The 17,304-nt window shown below is 38.7% G+C and overlaps 1 protein-coding gene across 2 annotated transcripts in view; it reads right to left on the minus strand.

The window, feature by feature from the left end:
• The window catches only part of Cltc (clathrin heavy chain), an 80,646-nt gene that overhangs the window by 13,707 nt on the left and 49,635 nt on the right, over nt 1-17,304 (minus strand). For both annotated transcript variants that reach the window (XM_008842665.3, XM_008842668.2), the window contains exons 14-19: nt 16,764-16,927; nt 10,117-10,242; nt 9,349-9,491; nt 5,737-5,971; nt 2,094-2,216; nt 231-376 (exon numbers count right to left, since the gene is read on the minus strand). In XM_008842665.3, coding sequence (XP_008840887.1) covers nt 231-376; nt 2,094-2,216; nt 5,737-5,971; nt 9,349-9,491; nt 10,117-10,242; nt 16,764-16,927 — 937 coding nt within the window. The remainder of the gene's footprint in view (nt 1-230; nt 377-2,093; nt 2,217-5,736; nt 5,972-9,348; nt 9,492-10,116; nt 10,243-16,763; nt 16,928-17,304) is intronic.

Raw genomic sequence — 17,304 nt, forward strand, 5'->3', positions numbered from 1 at the left:
GTGGCACATGCCTTTAATCCCAGTGCTCGGGAGGCAGGGGCAGGAGGATCTCTGTGAGTTTGAGGACAGCTTGGTCCACACAGTAAGAACCTGAAAGACCAAAAAAAAAAAAAAAACCCCTACAAATTCAGAAAGCTGCCTCTCATTTATTTTCTGTTCCTCCCCAAAGCTGACAGACAGTCCATGATGAAAAACTGAGCAGAACCACCAATGCAATCCTCACAGCATACCTGTGTTCACTGAAGACAGAGTTATCAAGGACAATTTTCTCCAGCAGTTCAATGAGTTCATTAGGAAGGTCTGCAGTCATAAAAGCCTTCACAGTTACCGACACTTCTTCTGGGTCCTGAGTTTCAGACAAGGCTGTCTGTACAACCTAGAGAGAACATATAGGGAACAGTTACTGATAACTCAATGTGGCTTTTAAAGACTTACCTAACAAGAATAAATTACTTAGTCTCTCATTAGAAAACCTCAAATGGGGGAAAAAAACACCTTCAATTCACTACTGAAATGTGTGCTCATGCATATTTGTATAAAAAGGCCTTCATACATACTTCTGTTGGAAAAATCCCACCCTCATTATATAATTTCTGTCTTTTCCCTGATTAAAAGTTTATCCATAATAACATCATTATTACTTTAATGACTATCTATTCAAATGCCTGGATGTGGATCACAAAATCAGCAATCCCTGTTTTTAGTGATTTGCATGTGCTCAGATGCTGCAATTGCTTTTCCCAGGAGGCTTTGTATATACTTGGAAATGTGCCTTTGCAATGCTTCCTAGAAAAATAAAAAGTAATAGCCATTAATCTATTCTTTTCCAAAAGGCTGTATTTATCTTTCTATTAGAAGAATTTAAGAATCATTATAGTAACCAGCAATAGTTATGTTTCCAATTTCATATGTATAAAAACTTCAACTGTTAGCCAGGTGTGGTGGTGCATGCTTTTTAATCCCAGCATTTGGGAGGCAGAGGAAGGCGGATCTCTGTGAGCTCAAGACCAGCTTGGTCTACATAGCGAGTTCCAGGCCAGCTGGGGCTACAGGGAGTCCCTGTCTCAAAAAGATCAAAAAAAGAAACAAAACCAAAACCACCTTCAACCGTGATGCTATGCTATTTACTTAGATTTAAGTATTACTCATTCACGCACTGCACTGTGTGTGTGTGTGTGTGGGGGGGGTGTCGATGCTCCCAATGCGTGTAGGAGAAAGCATGCAGTACATATGTGTACAAGTAGAGATCAGAGGTGGACACTGGATGTCTTCCTTAGCTGCTCTATTTTTCTTTCTTTTTTTTAAAGAGAGTGTTTCCCTGTAGCCACAACTGACCTTAAATTTGCTTTGTAGACCAGGCTGGCTTGTGCCTCTGCCTCCCTCCCAAGTGATGGAATTAAAGGTATAAGAGTCACCACACCTGGCATTTTGAGAAAAGTCTCTCACTGGAGCTAATCTATTTGGCTAGACTGGCAAGCCAGCAAGTCCCAGAGATGGTGTCTCTCTCCACCCACTGTTGGGATAACAGATGGGGGCTGCTGTGCCCTGGCTTTATGTGGATGCTGAGGATCTGAACTTAGGTTCTTATGCTTACATAACATGCACTTTACTAAATCATCTCTACAGCACTCATTTGGACTTAAAAAAAAAAAAAAAAAAAACAGAAAAACAAACTAGATCTTGCTACATAAAGTTCACACTGGTTTTTGAATTCTAAGTACTGGGATTGCAGGCATAAGCCATTATACTCAGCCTATCACTTGGATTTTTGTATTATTACCATTTGCTGACTTACTATTTTGAATATTTTCAATTTAGTCATGCCAGGTTAATAGTTAATAATCAATCCTTATTTGTTTACCTTTAACGATGATAAACTTAAGACAGTTTAATGTTTCTAGACATCTCACTTTCCTTATATGTATGTAACATGCAAATACATTTGTACAAATTTACAGTACAATTTTAGTCTTTCACCTTTTGGCTTTCTGCTATAGTTAAATATGACCCATTTGAATGTATTTAGGTATACAATGAGAGAAAAGATTTTACTCAAAATTTTAAAAAAGCAAAAACATATTTGCCAATTTTACCTGGTCAATTAGTGGTCTCCTGTATGGATTGCTTTCCAGTAGCACACTACCCCACAATTCTGGATCCTTTCTCCGTACCAGGTAGCGGGAAAGACTTTTGAAGAGGGAATTTTCATTACAAACCTAATTAAAATAGGAAAGGTTAATTTCAGGGCAAAAATAAAGACTTTATAATAATAACTAGAAAAATTCTTACAATCTTTAAGTGTTTTTTTGAGACAGGGTTTCCCTGTAGCCCCTGGACTGGAACTCACAGAGATCTGTCTGCCTCTGCCTCCACCACCACGCCTGGCCTCTTTAAATGTTTCGTAAGAAATCTGTAACATCTGGGGCTGGAGAGATGGCTCAGTGGTTAAGAATACTATTCTTGCAGAAGACCCGGGTTCAAATCCCAGCACCCACATGGCAGCTAACAACTGTTCGTAACTCCAGTTCCAGGGGATCCGATGGCCTCTTCTGTCCTCCTCAGGCATTGCATGACACGGTGCACTTACTTACATGCAGGCAATACACGCATACACATAAAATAAAAACAATATTTTTTTAAAAAAATCTATGACATCTATATAGAATCTTCAGGTGTGGTGGCACACGCCTGTAGTCCCAGCACTTGGGAGGCAGAGGCAGGTGGATCTCTGTGAGTTCAAGGCCAGCCTGGTCTACATAGTGAACTCCAGGCCAGCTGGGGCTACAGTGAGACCCTGTTTCAGAAAAAAAAAAAAATCCAGACATCTATACAGAATTTTGAATATGTCATGTTCAAATTGGTCTCAATGAAATTCAACTACTAGGAAAAAGGCAGGATTTTTGCAGGCTTTTATAAAGCACCTTAATGTTGGATCTATTTTTGGATCCTTCTTTCTCATTAACTTTAAAAATATTTTTAAGAATATTTTATTTATTATTTTTATTTTATGAGTACGGGTGTATTCCCTGCATGTATATGAGTGTACCCGTGTTGTGCAATACTGTGGAGGTCAGAAGAACACTTCGGAGTCCCCTGGAACTGGAGTTGGAGTTAAGGATGGTTTGTAGCCACCATGTGGGTGCTGGGAATTGAACCCGGGTCCTCTGCAAGAGCAGTCAGTGCTCTTAACAGCTGAGCCATCTCTCCAGATTCCTTAACTTATGTTTCAGATGGAGGTCTAATGTAGCAGAAGTTGGCTTCAAAATCCTGATCCCCCTGCCTCCACTTCCCAAGTGCCAGGATTTTAAGTATACACTCCCACATATTTTAATGTTCATGTACCACTACTATACTGCCTTATATTATAGACTTTGTATTATGCTAACATATGGTTAGTCTACCTTCATAGCTCCTTTTTCAGTATTTTATTAGTCCTGTGTACTTTTCCATATACATATACATACACATAAACATATGATTATGCAGATGAACATTTACTAACTCTGACCACTGAAAGATTCTAGAAACAAATACATCTACAGTCTAAACTTGTTTCTGATACTATTGTTCCCTAAAAGGGATGAAGGTTTCCTGAAGAAACAAACAACTCTAAATGCAACTAGCCTGCTGCATCATTTATCAGAAAAGGAGGAAGTGCTCAAACAATAATTACATCTCAAAATGCACAGAAGCCAGTTGAAGTAGTTTCAATCAGCCGAATCATGTACAATTGACAGAAAATGCTGAAGTTGGAAAATCTTCATTTTGCTATCACCTTTTAACAATGTTCTAAGTGTCAACAGATGCTAAACTGGTAGAGGAGAGCAAAACGTTATTTGTGTCAGCTTAAGTGTATACTCTTATCTGTGTGCTTCTAATGGAACAATATGAGATAAACATCACAGTATTTTGAACTGAAAAATATGATCTAAATCCAATGATAGGCAACCAGAGAAACAACACTTCTCGTAGCCAAAAGTCTGAGTATCAATAGAGAAAGCTCAAGATGAGAAATGTTTTACTTCTTAAAAAGAGGGCTAAGTACCTGGCGTGGGGGGCACATACCTTTAATCCCAGTACTCAGGAGGCAGAGAAAAGTGGATCTCTGTGTGATCGAGGTCAGCCTAGTCTACATACTGAGTTCCAAGCCAGCTGTGGCTATAAGGAAACCCTTTCTCAAAAAGATTCCACCCCTCTCCCCAAAAGAGAGAGGGCTAGGCATGTAGTTTAGATGATGGTAATTAACATTTTCCTTGCATGTGCAAAATCTCCAGCACCACATGAGGTGGTAAAGAAGTGAAGTTGGGTGAGAAAATATTGTCCATTTAAATGAAACATACAGTGGCCAGTCAGCAAGATAGCTAAGAGGGTCAGGGTGCCTGCCACAAAACCTGATGATGACTTGAGTTGAATCCCTGGGATCCACGTAGGAGTAAACTGACTCCCCCAAGTTGTCCTCTAACTTCCACACATGTACCCACCCCTACTCACAGGCGTGCACACAAAATAAAGATTTCAATTAAAAATACTGACATATACTTAATTCTTCACATGAAAATGACAGATTTTAAGCTGGGCATGGTGGCACACACCTTTAATTCCAGCAGAGGCAGGTGGATCTCTGAGTTCCAGACCAGCCTGGTCTACACAGTGAGTTCCAGGCCAGCTGAGGCTATAGGAAGACCCTGTCTCAAAAAGACTGGGGGGAAAAAGCGATATAAAGAGAAAAAGACTTTTTTAACAAAGATATCTCTGTATAAAAGATCACATGTTGAAGAACTGATTCATACTAAGGAGACTAAAGAGATATAGGACACAATTACGTGATTCTGTATCTAAAGTATATGAAAAAAACTGAAAAAATTGGAATAAAACAGATTTTTCAGTCATACTGACTGTAGCTGGCATCTATGTGTTTAAAATTTTTTGGATTTATTTTATTTATTTTTATGTGTGTTTGCTTGCATGTATCTAAGTGTATCTCATGCACGTCTAGAGCCCATGGAAGCCTGAAGAGGTAGTCTGATCCCCTAGAACTAGAGTTATGGATGGTTGTTAGCCACCATTTAAATGCTGGGACCTGAACCTTAGTCCTCTGGAAGAGCAGTAAGTGTTTTTAACCACTGAATCATCGCTCCAGCCCCAGATTCATGTATTTTTATTTTATGTGCATCAATGGTTTGATTGCATGCAAGTGCATCCATGTCATGCAATGGCCACAGAGGCCAGAAGAGAGTATCAGATCCTAGAGCTGGAGTTACCTATGCTTGTTAGCCACCATGTCGGTGCAAAGAACCAAACTCCAGTCATCTGAAAGAATAGTCAGTGATCTTAACCACTGAGCCACTCTCCGGTCCCATTATCTATGTTTAAAGACAGTTACCTTTAGTATTAGGAAATATAACCCACGGGGACATACTGAGGTATGCAACTTACTCTCAAATGGTTAAAAAAAAAAGTTCTTTGTGTAAGTATATATGACAGTGCATGAGAACACAAGTTGGTAGGGTTAAATGCCAAACTGTCCATCAGGATAAAGGGCAAATAGACTTTACCACTTCAGACACTTTTAGGTTTATTATTATTTCTAAATAAAGTTTGAAAAAAGAACCCAACTTCCAACACTGCTCCATTATTACCTTAGATCATTCAGCAACACTCAAAATTTGTTAGTCTGACACATAATTGGTTAAGGAACTACAGCTGTCTCTGCACACCTCAGCTAGCAGTACTCACATTAATAAGTTCCAGATCACACTGGCCACGTTCATAAGCGACACAGGCCAGATGTGGATCTCTCTTTTCACAATACTTTCCGACAACACGACTGTCATAATAGGGATTTTCACGAAGAAATCTCTCTGGGTTGTTATTACTGTCGATGTAGATTTTGGCTAATGCATTATGAGTGGCAGGCTCCTCACAGCCCTCATGAATTCTGGCCTCTAGCCAAGGTAGAAGCAGTTTCAATCTAGTAAGAAGAAAAACCACACATACTATATTATAAATAGCACAATCTTGACATGCTAATTATACATCTTACAGTATATAATGTGCTTTTACACACATGTATTTTAATAATACATTATAAATAGGGAAATTAAGAATGAAGAAAATCATCGAGTTGGCCAAGATTTCAGAGGGTATTTAAGACTGTTTTTCACTATCCAAACCCTATCAGTGAAAAGACATATTATGTGCTTACAACAGGATATAAGGCAGATTCAGCTAGGTGTGGTGGCGCATGTCTTTAATCCCAGCACTTGGGAGGCAGAGGCAGGTGGATCTTTGTGAGTTCGAGGCCAGCCTAGTTCTATCTACATAGTGAGTTCCAGGCCAGTTAAGGCTATAGGGTGACCCTGTATCAAAAAAAAAAAAAGGACAGATTCAGTGGGCTGTGCTTTCTTTGTACTGAAGTACACAGACTTTAGAAAAAGAAATTGTAGGGGTAGGAAGTGGCTGTGGTATAAGGTACAGGTTGATTATCCAAGGTTCTTTTCAATATTAACATATTAACACAATATACAGCATTCTCTACAACCAAAAGAAACAACTTAATGGCACACTGGGGATAAAATCAGCTTCAGAAGCTCTGGGTTAAACAGTGCTATCTGTCATACACTCATTCACCCCATGAGGCAAGTTTTTGCTACAGCTCACCTGTCAATTGTTCTGATGACCACGACTTATTTTTTTTTAATGTATGAGTGATTTCTTTTGTATGAGTGCTTGCCTGTATGTATGTATGTATGTATGTATGCATATGTACCATGTTCACGCCTGGTGTCTGCAGAGGCCAGAAGAGGGCATCAGATTCCATGTAACTGGTATTATCAGATGGTTGTGAACCACTACGTAGGTGTTGGGAACTGAACTTGAGTCTTCTACAGGAACAGTTGGTGCTTTTAAACAGCTGAGCCATCTCTCTAGCCTGTCCAGGACTTTCTTACTCATGGTTAAATATTAAAAGCAGCAGAGGAAAAACACTGTACCATCACTCTGGCTATCAAATTTATGTGGTTATTACGAACACTTCCATTAAGCTCTTTTTTTTTGAAACAGGTTCTCACGTACCCCAGACTGGTCTTGAACTTCTAATCCTTTGTCCCCCAAGGGCTGGGATTATAGGCAATCACCCCAAAACACAAGTAATCCAAATAAATATGCCACATCAACTGAAAGAATAAAGATTTTCTATGGTGTATCTAGATTAAATAAAATTTGTCACAAGAGACCAAATTAACTTTTTCTCTGTGTGTCTGTATATGCATTTACAAGGACATGTAGAAGTCAGAGGACAACCTCGGAAGTCATTCCTCAGATACTATCCACGTTTTAAAATTTTATTTTTATTTACTTTTTTATGTGTATGAGTGTTTGCTTGCATGCATACAAGTGCATCTACATTGTGCAATGCCCACAGAGGCCAGAAGAGAGCTTTGGATTCCCTAGAAGTAGAACTAAAGATAGCTGTTGGCTGCCATGTGGGTTCTGGGAATGGGAACTTGGGTCCTCTGCAAGAGCAGCCAGTGCTCTTTACCACTGAGCCATCTCTCCAGCCCACCACATTTTGTTTGAGATAAGAATTCTCATTGGCCTGGAACCTGGCCAAGTAGGCAAGACTAGGTGAATTGTGTGAGATTTGAGGGATGTGCCTGACTCATACTCTATCTTGCCATCATTGAGATTAAAGCAGTATGCTACCCAATCACTTTTTACCTGGTTTCTGGGAGTCTGAACTGGGGTCCTCATACTTGGAAGGCAAGTACTTCACTGACTGAGCCATCCCCCAACTCCTAGCACAAACTTTTAAGCCAGTATTATACTGTGTATCTCCATTATTTTTAAGTGCAGAATTGTTTCCATGAATCCTTCAAATATCATTAGTAGGTTGCCTACACTAACTTACATGAAAATTATACCCATATTTGCTGCAATGTAGCCGAGTGGCTGAGCATTGCCCTAGCATGTGCAAAGCCTTAGATTCCACTGTCAGCACCAAAGAAGGGGGGGCAGGGGAGCAAAGCCACAACTAATCAAGTGTCATAGTGCACACCCGCATTCCTAGGATATGGGAGCCAGAGGCAGGAATAGCAGCTCAAAGTCATCTTCAGGTACCTACAGACTTTGAGGTAAGCCTGGGCTACATTAGACCCTGTCTCAAAAACCAAAAAAAATCCAAAACAAAAAAACAATTAAACCTCACAGGTTTTCTCCATATCCTTTCATATAGCTTAACTTCCAACAACTACATTTACTATGTCTGCACTTCCTAAATGCAAATTTCTCAAGATGTTCCACCTTCTTTAAAAAAAAAAAATTCACTTAAGCTTTAGAAATACTTGCATTATATCATACTGTCTTGGAAGTTAATAATTCATGTTATTACATTACGGTCGGGTCCTATAACGGAAATCAGTTTAAGAGTGCCACAACTTTTTTCTCATCCTAGAAGGAAAGCACTAAGTGAAGAATTTGTTAAGAGCAGAATCATTAACTAAAAGGTGCATTCAAAACATTAAGGTGTGGCCAGCTATGATTGGAGGTAGAGGCAGGCAAGACCAGCCTGGTCATAGCAAGTTCCAGACCACCTGTGGCTACAGGGAGAACTTGTTTCAAAAACAAATGAACAGGGGCTGGAGAGATGGCTCAGCAAATAAGATCACTGGCTGTTCTTGCAGAAGACTGGGGTTCACAAATTCCAGCACCCATATGGCAGCTAACAAGTGTCTGTAACTCCAGTTCTGTCCTCCATGAGCACTGCATGACATGGGTATACTTACATATATGCAGTCATACACATAAAATAAAAATAAATAAATCAGGCCTTTAATCCCAGCACTTGAGAGGCAGAGGCAGGAGGATCTCTGAGATCAAGGCCAGCCTGGTCTGCAGAGTGAGTTCTAGGCAGGCTGGGGCTACAGGGAGACCCTGTCTCAAAAAGACAAAAACAAATAAACCCATTAAAGTGCATTAAAAGTTTACATTAAAAACATAAACAGATCACACAGCTGTTCATTATAAACATGCAAAAAAGTGATCAACCAGAAGGGGCTGTAGCCCAGGGTGGAGTCACCTGGCATATACTTGCCAAGCCTTAGAATTTAATCCCAGAATCATGAAAATAGAGAGGGAACAGGTTTTCTATAGTACAACTACATTTCAGAAAAAAAAAAAAATGTTTTCAATTCTAAAAAGCTAGCTTATCACCTTTAAATTAGCTATCTCTAGGAACTTACCCCAGGTGTGTTGAGTAGCTTTGAGAGCATGTCAGCTATATTCAGAACATTTCCATACTATCAGAGGCTACAAACTTCATCGGTTACAATGGGAAAAATAATACTATACCTGTTTCTTTTTTCAACTTCTGCAACAAGCTCATCAGTAGAGAATTGACCTCTTACAACAAGAATCAAGTTTTTAATGACATCTTCAGAGCAGTCAACATCGAGTAATCCTCCAATAACCACAGGAAGTCGGCTTGGATTCACCTAGGGTTTAAAAAAACAAACAACAAACCCCACCATTAATTAGTAACCAAAACTGAGTTAAAAATTTAAAAGTCAATTTCATTTTTCAAAGCTCAGTATAAAAAAAAAACACAAAAAAACTAATAATGAACTGGGAATATAAATTTACATTCAAACCAATTTAGCAAGAAGTCTAGATACAAACACTTCACAATCTAGGAAGCACTTTTACCACATTCTCCTACACTGGTCTGCTCAATTACCTAAGATTGCTCCAAATGCTGAAGTACAATAAAGACAAGAGCTAAGATTACAGAAGACTGTCAGACACAAAGTTTCAATTATGACAAGTATTTCTAAATATAGTTAAAATGTCACATTTCTACTATCTATATTTAAAATACAATCTTTGGAGTTTCGTGTCCTCATCCAAGCTGCTCAGAGATCACAATTGTATTCCCACACTTTATATACTGACATGGAGGTAGACATGGAGGTAAAAGTTTAATCAAAGACTACACTTGCGAAAAATGTTGAAAGCTACTCCATCAGATCATTTGTATTGGGCACAAAGTTTCAAAAGGACTTCAGAAAACTGCAGTGATTAAGACTATGCCTTTAAATGACCTAAATTTACAATACTTACCTTCTGGACATAGATCTCTATATACTTTTGAAGATTATTTCTATATAAATACAGCACCAAGTCATGGACGAAGTCAAATCGATCACAGACAATAATAAGTGGCAACTGATCTGTTAGTTTTGCTTCCTAAAAGAAAAAGAAGCTTCAATTTTCTATTTGCATAAAATATTAAATCTAAGTACAATACAAGTATTCTTTAGTATTCTTTCTATGCTGATGGGAGAGGCTCATACAAACTTGGCTCTTCTGTTAAAGAAATGCCAGTGGGCATAATCCCAGCACTTGAGAGGCAGAGGCAGGCCTAACTGAATTCAAGACAGTCTGGTCTATGGAAAAAAAAAAAAAAAAAGTTCCCCAAAGCTGAGTGTCAATAAATTTTTACTAAATGAAACTTTGATTCACACAGCAAAGTACCACGTTCTTCCCAAACACAACCTCAGAAAAATATTTATAAATTAATATTTGTGAGCCACCAGCAGAATGCAGGTTATAAAATTACCATATTGGGACTTTCATTAATAATAAAGAGTTCAACTGAATTTGGCAGTTGATATAATTATATTGACATTGTACAAAACAAAAAAAAAAGGTGGCACAAATGCTCACGCTTATTTCAAACCAATGATTTATTTTTTAGCCCTCTCCAATCCAAGCCAGGCTCTAACAGTGCTGTAATAAGGCCTTACAAGAAGCAGTGCGGTAATGGCCATGAATTAAATACACCACATGGTAGTGGACAAAAAAGAGGGGGGGGGGGAGAGAATTTAAAGAAAACCCATCTTTAAATTGCCAATTGCTTTATATAAAGACAAAGCTACAGTCCTACTTATTAGACTGATAAAGATGATGTTACAGACAGGTAGGTAAGACCTATACTGGGAATTTCCCTGATACATGTCCTGTTTTAATCCACAGACACAAGGTACAGCACAAAAAACAACAGTTTCCATCAGGAATTCATTTATACAAAATGAAGCATTCCTCAATAAATGATTCCTCTAAGAGTTTACTAAGGACATAGGGACTAAGCAGGGCATAACTTTCCCCAATGGTAGCACTTAGTTTTAAGGTGAGAATAAAATGGCTCTTTTATTTTTATATTGTTGCAGCACTGAAGATCAAGCCCGGGCCTTGTATATGCTAAACAAGTGCTCTAAACCTGAGCAACATCCCCAGACAACAAAATGGTCCTCAAGATTAGGCTATAGGCACCCAAATATATATTTATGAAGACTACTCTGTGAAAGGTTCAGAAAATAGAAATTTTTGTGAGCCATGCTCAATTAGAAATTAAAAAGAGGTCTAAATCTGAAGGAAGTCCAACTGCAGATTGTTCCCATTAAGGAAAGTCAAAGCATGTGAGTACTTATTTAAATGCAAACACTGTACTAACAATTGCTATGTCTGCTTCTACGAATGGAAAGTTCTTAGGCCATGTTTTTCCCCTACATAAATGAAAAACAAAATTAGTAGATCAACACATCAGTCTTCTTAATCTTTTTGATATACATGAAAAAGTATGTGCTTCATCACTTACGGGAAAAACAGGCAAGTAATCTAAGATTACTTACCTATTCTATTTTTGAGGAGAACTAGGGTATTTTCCCGATGGTCTACTTCTTCAGAACAGTACATACATAAAAGTAATGCTATGCTGTATGTGTCTATGTGTACTTGTGTGCAGGTATCCACCTAGGCCAGAGGAGGGTGCAGGACCTCCTGGAGCTGGACAGAACTTTGGTCCTCAGGAAGAGCAACAAGTGATTTTAACCATGAGCCATCTTCTCAGCCACCACATTTTAAAAGATCTTATTTTTAATTATCTATATGTGTATGTATATGTGTATGATGGGGGAGGGAGGTGTGAGTGCAATGCTTCGGTGGCCAAAGCCACTGAATCTCCTGGAGCTGGAGTTACAGGTGGATCTAAGTTTTCCAATGTGGGTGTGGGAAAAATAGCAGGTGTTCCTAACCACTGAGCCATCTCTCCATCTAAATTGTTAACCATTATTACTCTTGATTAACTATTTTAAGATCAAAATTTGAATCACATAAATACAGCTAGGTTTTCTACATGAATCTGTTTAACAACTCTTACAGACTGTTTTTAAGCAAGCAGCTGATTATCTTAAGGGAACTGCCTCAGAATGGGAAGAAAAAAAGGTTTCGTTCACAACAGTGGGTATTACAATGAAAAATAAAGCAGGACAAGGAGGAGATGAGGACTGGGTATGGGCTAAGTTTGATTTTGTTTGCTTATGTGTGTGGAAACCTGCTAACAATTTCAGGTATCATTCCCCAGGAACACCTGTCTCTTCAATGGCCTTGAGCTTGCCAAAGGATCCACCAAGAGAATTACCAGCATGAAGCACCACACCCAGCTTTTGTAGCTGGGTTCTGGGACTCTAACTCAGGTCCTTGCGCTTACATGGCAAGAATTTCACTGACTGAGCTATTTTCCTAGCTCCAGTGGGTAATGTAACTTAAGAAAACCTCTCATAACATTGAATCAGAAACTTAAAGAAATTAATCATGAAGGTCTTAGAGAAAACTAGTCTAGGGCATAAGCAAAGCTTCTGTGGCAGGCAAGGGCTGGGAAACTCCAGGAACAGCAAGTCTTCAAGTATGACCGATACAATTCTAAAGGATAGAAAGTAAGATCAAAGGTAGCAAAAGGAACAGATTGTGGAAAAAAGTTCCATGCCAGAGATAGCTACAAAGCCATAAATCAAGTGTGTGAATCAAATGATGTTAAAGGACTGTTTCAGCCTGTCTATGAAGTACTTTAATCTTTGTTTTGGTTTCTTTTTGGGGGTGTGTGTGTGTATGACGGGCTCCCTTTTGGGGTGTGTGTGTGTGTGTGTGTGTGTGTGTGTGTGTGTGTGACGGGCTCCCTGTAGCCTGGATTCACTATGGAGACCAGGGTGGCCTTGGACTCACAGAGATCTGCCTGCCTCTGCCTTCCAAGTGCTAGGGATTAAAGGAGTGCGCCACCACTCCTGGCCTAATCTTTGTTTGAAAAATACAGTGAACCTAAAAATTTTATAGCCTCTTTTGAAAGAGATGTATCTTTGCTCTGGAAACTGTTACTGAGTATGTTAAAGATGTAATGAAATGCTTCTTCTAAAAAATAAAAAATATATACATTAAAAAAAATACTAGTGAAGTATTCCACCAAAAAAATAAATAAAAAATAAAATGGTGCTGGTGCTGGAGAGATGGCTCAGCAGTTAAGAGCAATGGCTGCTTTTGCAGAGGACCTGGGTTTGGTTTCCAGCACCGACATGGCAGCTAACAACCTTCCTTAACACCAGTTTCAAGGGTTCTGACACCCTCTAATGGCCTCTGTGGGTATTGCATGCATGGCTGCACTTACATGCAGGCAAAAGACACATAAAAATAATATATATATATATATATATGTATTTTTTTGGTCTTTTTGAGACAGGGTCTCCCTGTAGCCCCAGCTGACCTGGAACTCACTATGTAGACCAGGCTGGTCTTGAACTCACAGAGGTGTGTGCCACCATGCCCAGCTTAAAAATAAATTTTTAAAAAATAAAAATAATGGTGTTAACGAAGAAACTTTGGTGCTTATATAGGTCAGTGCATGGCCACTCAGCTACATTCTCAGCCTGCATAGGGTATTTTTTTGTTGGTGATGAGATCTTTTGTTTTTCCAGACAGGATCTTACTCTGTTGCTCCCTCAACTAGCCATGAACTCATAATCTTCTTGCCTTAGACTCCCCAGTGCTAGGATTACAGGTATGCACCATGCAGGGTGTTGTACTATACTGTATTGTATTTGTGTTTATTCATTGAAAAGCTTTTTTCTTTTGTTTCATTTTTGAGACAGAGACACATGTAAGTTAGGCTAGCCTCAAATTCTAGATCCTCCTGTTTCAGCCAAATGCTAGGTTAAAGGTATGGGCCACTACATCTGTTTTAAATGTTTTTTTTTTTTTTTTTTTTTTTTTTTTTTTTTGTCTTTTTGAGACAGGGTCTTCCTGTACCCCCAGCTGTCCTGGAACTCACTATGTAGACCAGGCTGGCCTTGAACTCACAGAGATCCGCCTGCCTCTGCCTCTCAAATGCTGAGATTAAAGGCGTGCACCACTGCGCCTGGATTAAATGGCATTTTCTGAAGCACAAGAATGTCACACCTTAAGGCTTAAGAGCACTCAGGAAGAAGCAGGTGTATCTCTCTTTGAGACCAGCCTGGTCTACATAGTGATTTCCAGGCTATACACCAGACCTACACAGTAAGACTCTGCATTTTAAAAAAAAAAAAAAGAAAAGAAAAAAAAGCAACTTGGAATCTGGATCTAGAAGCATTTAAAAAACAAACAAACAGAAATAGAAGCCAGGAGTGGTGGCGCACGCCTTTAGTCCTAGCACTTGGGAGGCAGAAGCAGGCAGATCTCTGAGTCTGAGGCCAGCCTGGTCTACACAGTGAGTTCCAGGCCAGCAGTGGCTACAGGGAGACCCTGTCTCAAAAAGACAAAAACCAAAAAATTAGAAAAAAAAAGTAATGACACCCAAAAAAGGAAGTGCCTCTTCCTATGAATAACTGCTATGGGCATACTAGCAACACAGAGCAAAAACTGTTTTCATTGGGAGGTTTTAGGGAAGCCTAGAAAGTTGAGTTTCAACATCATACTGGGAAACCAAGTTTCCCAGAAAATCCATGCTGGCTAAGACACACTTTTAAAGCTATATGCTCTGGGAAAAAGCTTATCTTTTACTCTGATATGTAGGATAATTTCATTACTTTGACTATTTTAAGCTATGTATCACAGAGCCCAGATAATTCTTCAAAAGAACATTCACCAATACAGCTATACACTGCCTCTTAAATGACAGGTTGGGAGGTAGGAAAATCAATTTTTATATAATAAACAATACGGTTTTGTTTTCTATCTATAATTTTCCCACAAAACAAAAAAGTGAAATAATTTCATGTATGTATTTGACAGTGGATGAGTGGTAATCTGTGGGTTCCAACTTTCCAGGTCTTTTACAAACTTTAAGATCTTAATTTTCCAAGTAACTGGTAGGTCTGAGAAACTGCTAAAGCAAAAGCAAAATTAAGTATTAAATGAAATTAACCACCTTTAGAAATGTTCTAAAAAATGTTTTAAGCTATTCTTCACTCCAACACAGGCAGTATTTAATTTTCTCCAACTGAATTCATGTGTGACAAATTGTCCTTAAAATTTTTTATTTATTATTTTATGTGTATGAGTGTTTTGCATACATGTATGTAATGCATGGAATGTCTGTATACATGCATGCAATGTCTACAGAGGCCAGAAAAGGGCATCAGACTCTCTGAAACCAGAGTAACAAACAGCTGTTAGCAGCCATGTGGGTGCTGAGAACTGAACCCAGGTCCTCTGTAAAATGAGTTCTCTTACTGCTGAGTCATCTCTCCAGCCTCCAAAGCCAAATTTACTTGATCTTACTTTTGATTTATGAATTATACACAAATGACATCTTTTCTAGATTCAGGAAGATTTGACGCTATAAGTAAATGCAGACAGAAGACAACAGTTTTCTTTACTTATAATAGAGGCGCCTCAAAAATGGTACCAATGGTAAACTAGTTTGAATACTGAAAATAAACCTGAGTCAGGGACTGGCAAGACGGTCAGTGCGTAAAGGGGCTGCCAACCCCTTGCTACCCCCCAGACCCACATGAAGGAAGGAGAGAACCAACTCCTGAAAGTGTTCTCTGATCTCCACATGTATGACCTGAGCACACAAGCACCTATAGCCAAAATAAATAATAAAAGGAAGGAAAGAGGAGAAGAGGGAAGAAGGGAGGGGAAAAGAAAAGTTTAACTAGGAATGGTTCGTAGTGGTTTACCACCATAAATCTCAGAGCTCTGGAGGATCAGGCAGGAGGATTTATAAAAGGTCAGCCCAGACATTCCATAGTGAGACTATGTCTCAAAAAACCAGGGGTGGGGGAGGCTGGAAGATGGCTTAGCAGGAATGAGTACTTAACCCCAAGGATGACACCCTGAGTTCAATCCCTAGGACTCATGATAGAAGACGAGAACCGCTTCCTGTGCACACTCACAGAAAATTTTAAAAAGGTTAATTAAAAAAACTTCTAGAAGGAATGGACCTTACTTTTTAAAAGGAAAAAAGAAACCTAAATATTCTAAAATGACATCAAGAACTTTAATTTTCCTTTTGAAAATTAAAATGGAAGCCAGGTGTGGTAGCACATGTCTTTAATCCCTGCACTTGATAGGCAGAGGCAGGTGGCTCTCTGTGAGTTCAAGGCCAGCCTGGTCTACATAGCAAGTTCTAAGCCAGTTGGGGCTACAGGGAGACTCTGTCTCAAAAAGACCAAAAAGATCAAAAAAAGAAATTAAAATGGAAAAATGAAATTTCTTTGAAAATGAAATAGTGGCTTCCCCCCCTCCTTTTTAAACAGATGGTCATTTTTAAATCTTACTAATTTCCTTCCTCATTTCATAAGAAACCACAGTGTATTGTTCAGAAAAAAAATAACCCAGCACAGAATGCTAAGATTTTCAAATTTAAGGAAAAAAATACTTTAAAATCTGACTGAGCCCCTGTAGAACTGCTGACCTTCGATTCATCCAGAAACATGTAACTCAAAACCACTTACCTTGAGAAAATTCTTGACTCGTTCAGGATCATAGCAGTTGCTTTCTCTGCAAATTCTTTCCACTTCTTTGATTTGCCCAGTCTTGCAAGCAGCTTGAATATATTTAAAGTGCACATCTGGGTCCTGACTAAAGTTAACAATGGATCCCAGAAAATAAAAGAGACCTTAAAGAAACAAATAACTAAATTTAATACATGGACACTTTTGAGAATGACAGTACTGAAAAATATTTAAGCAATTAAAAAACATTCCTATAGGAAATATTTCTGAATATAAATTGGTAGCTTTAAAAAGCTCAATATACAGCACTTGGGAGGCAGAGGCAGGTGAATCTCTGAGAGTTTGAGGCCAGACTGGTCTACATAGTGAGTTCCAGGCCAACTGGGGCTACAGGGATATCCTATCTCAAAAAATTTTTTAAAAAAATTTAAAAAAGGAAAAATGTCGAATCAATTTTTTTATATCTTAGTTCAAGGCAATATTTGTTTGTTAAACTTTTTCAAACAAGGAGATAGTGTGTTTTATAACTTTCTTTTAGAAA

This window comes from Nannospalax galili, unplaced genomic scaffold (genome assembly GCF_000622305.1).
Source record: "Nannospalax galili isolate Female #2095 unplaced genomic scaffold, S.galili_v1.0 scaffold879, whole genome shotgun sequence".
Taxonomy (NCBI): domain Eukaryota; kingdom Metazoa; phylum Chordata; class Mammalia; order Rodentia; family Spalacidae; genus Nannospalax; species Nannospalax galili.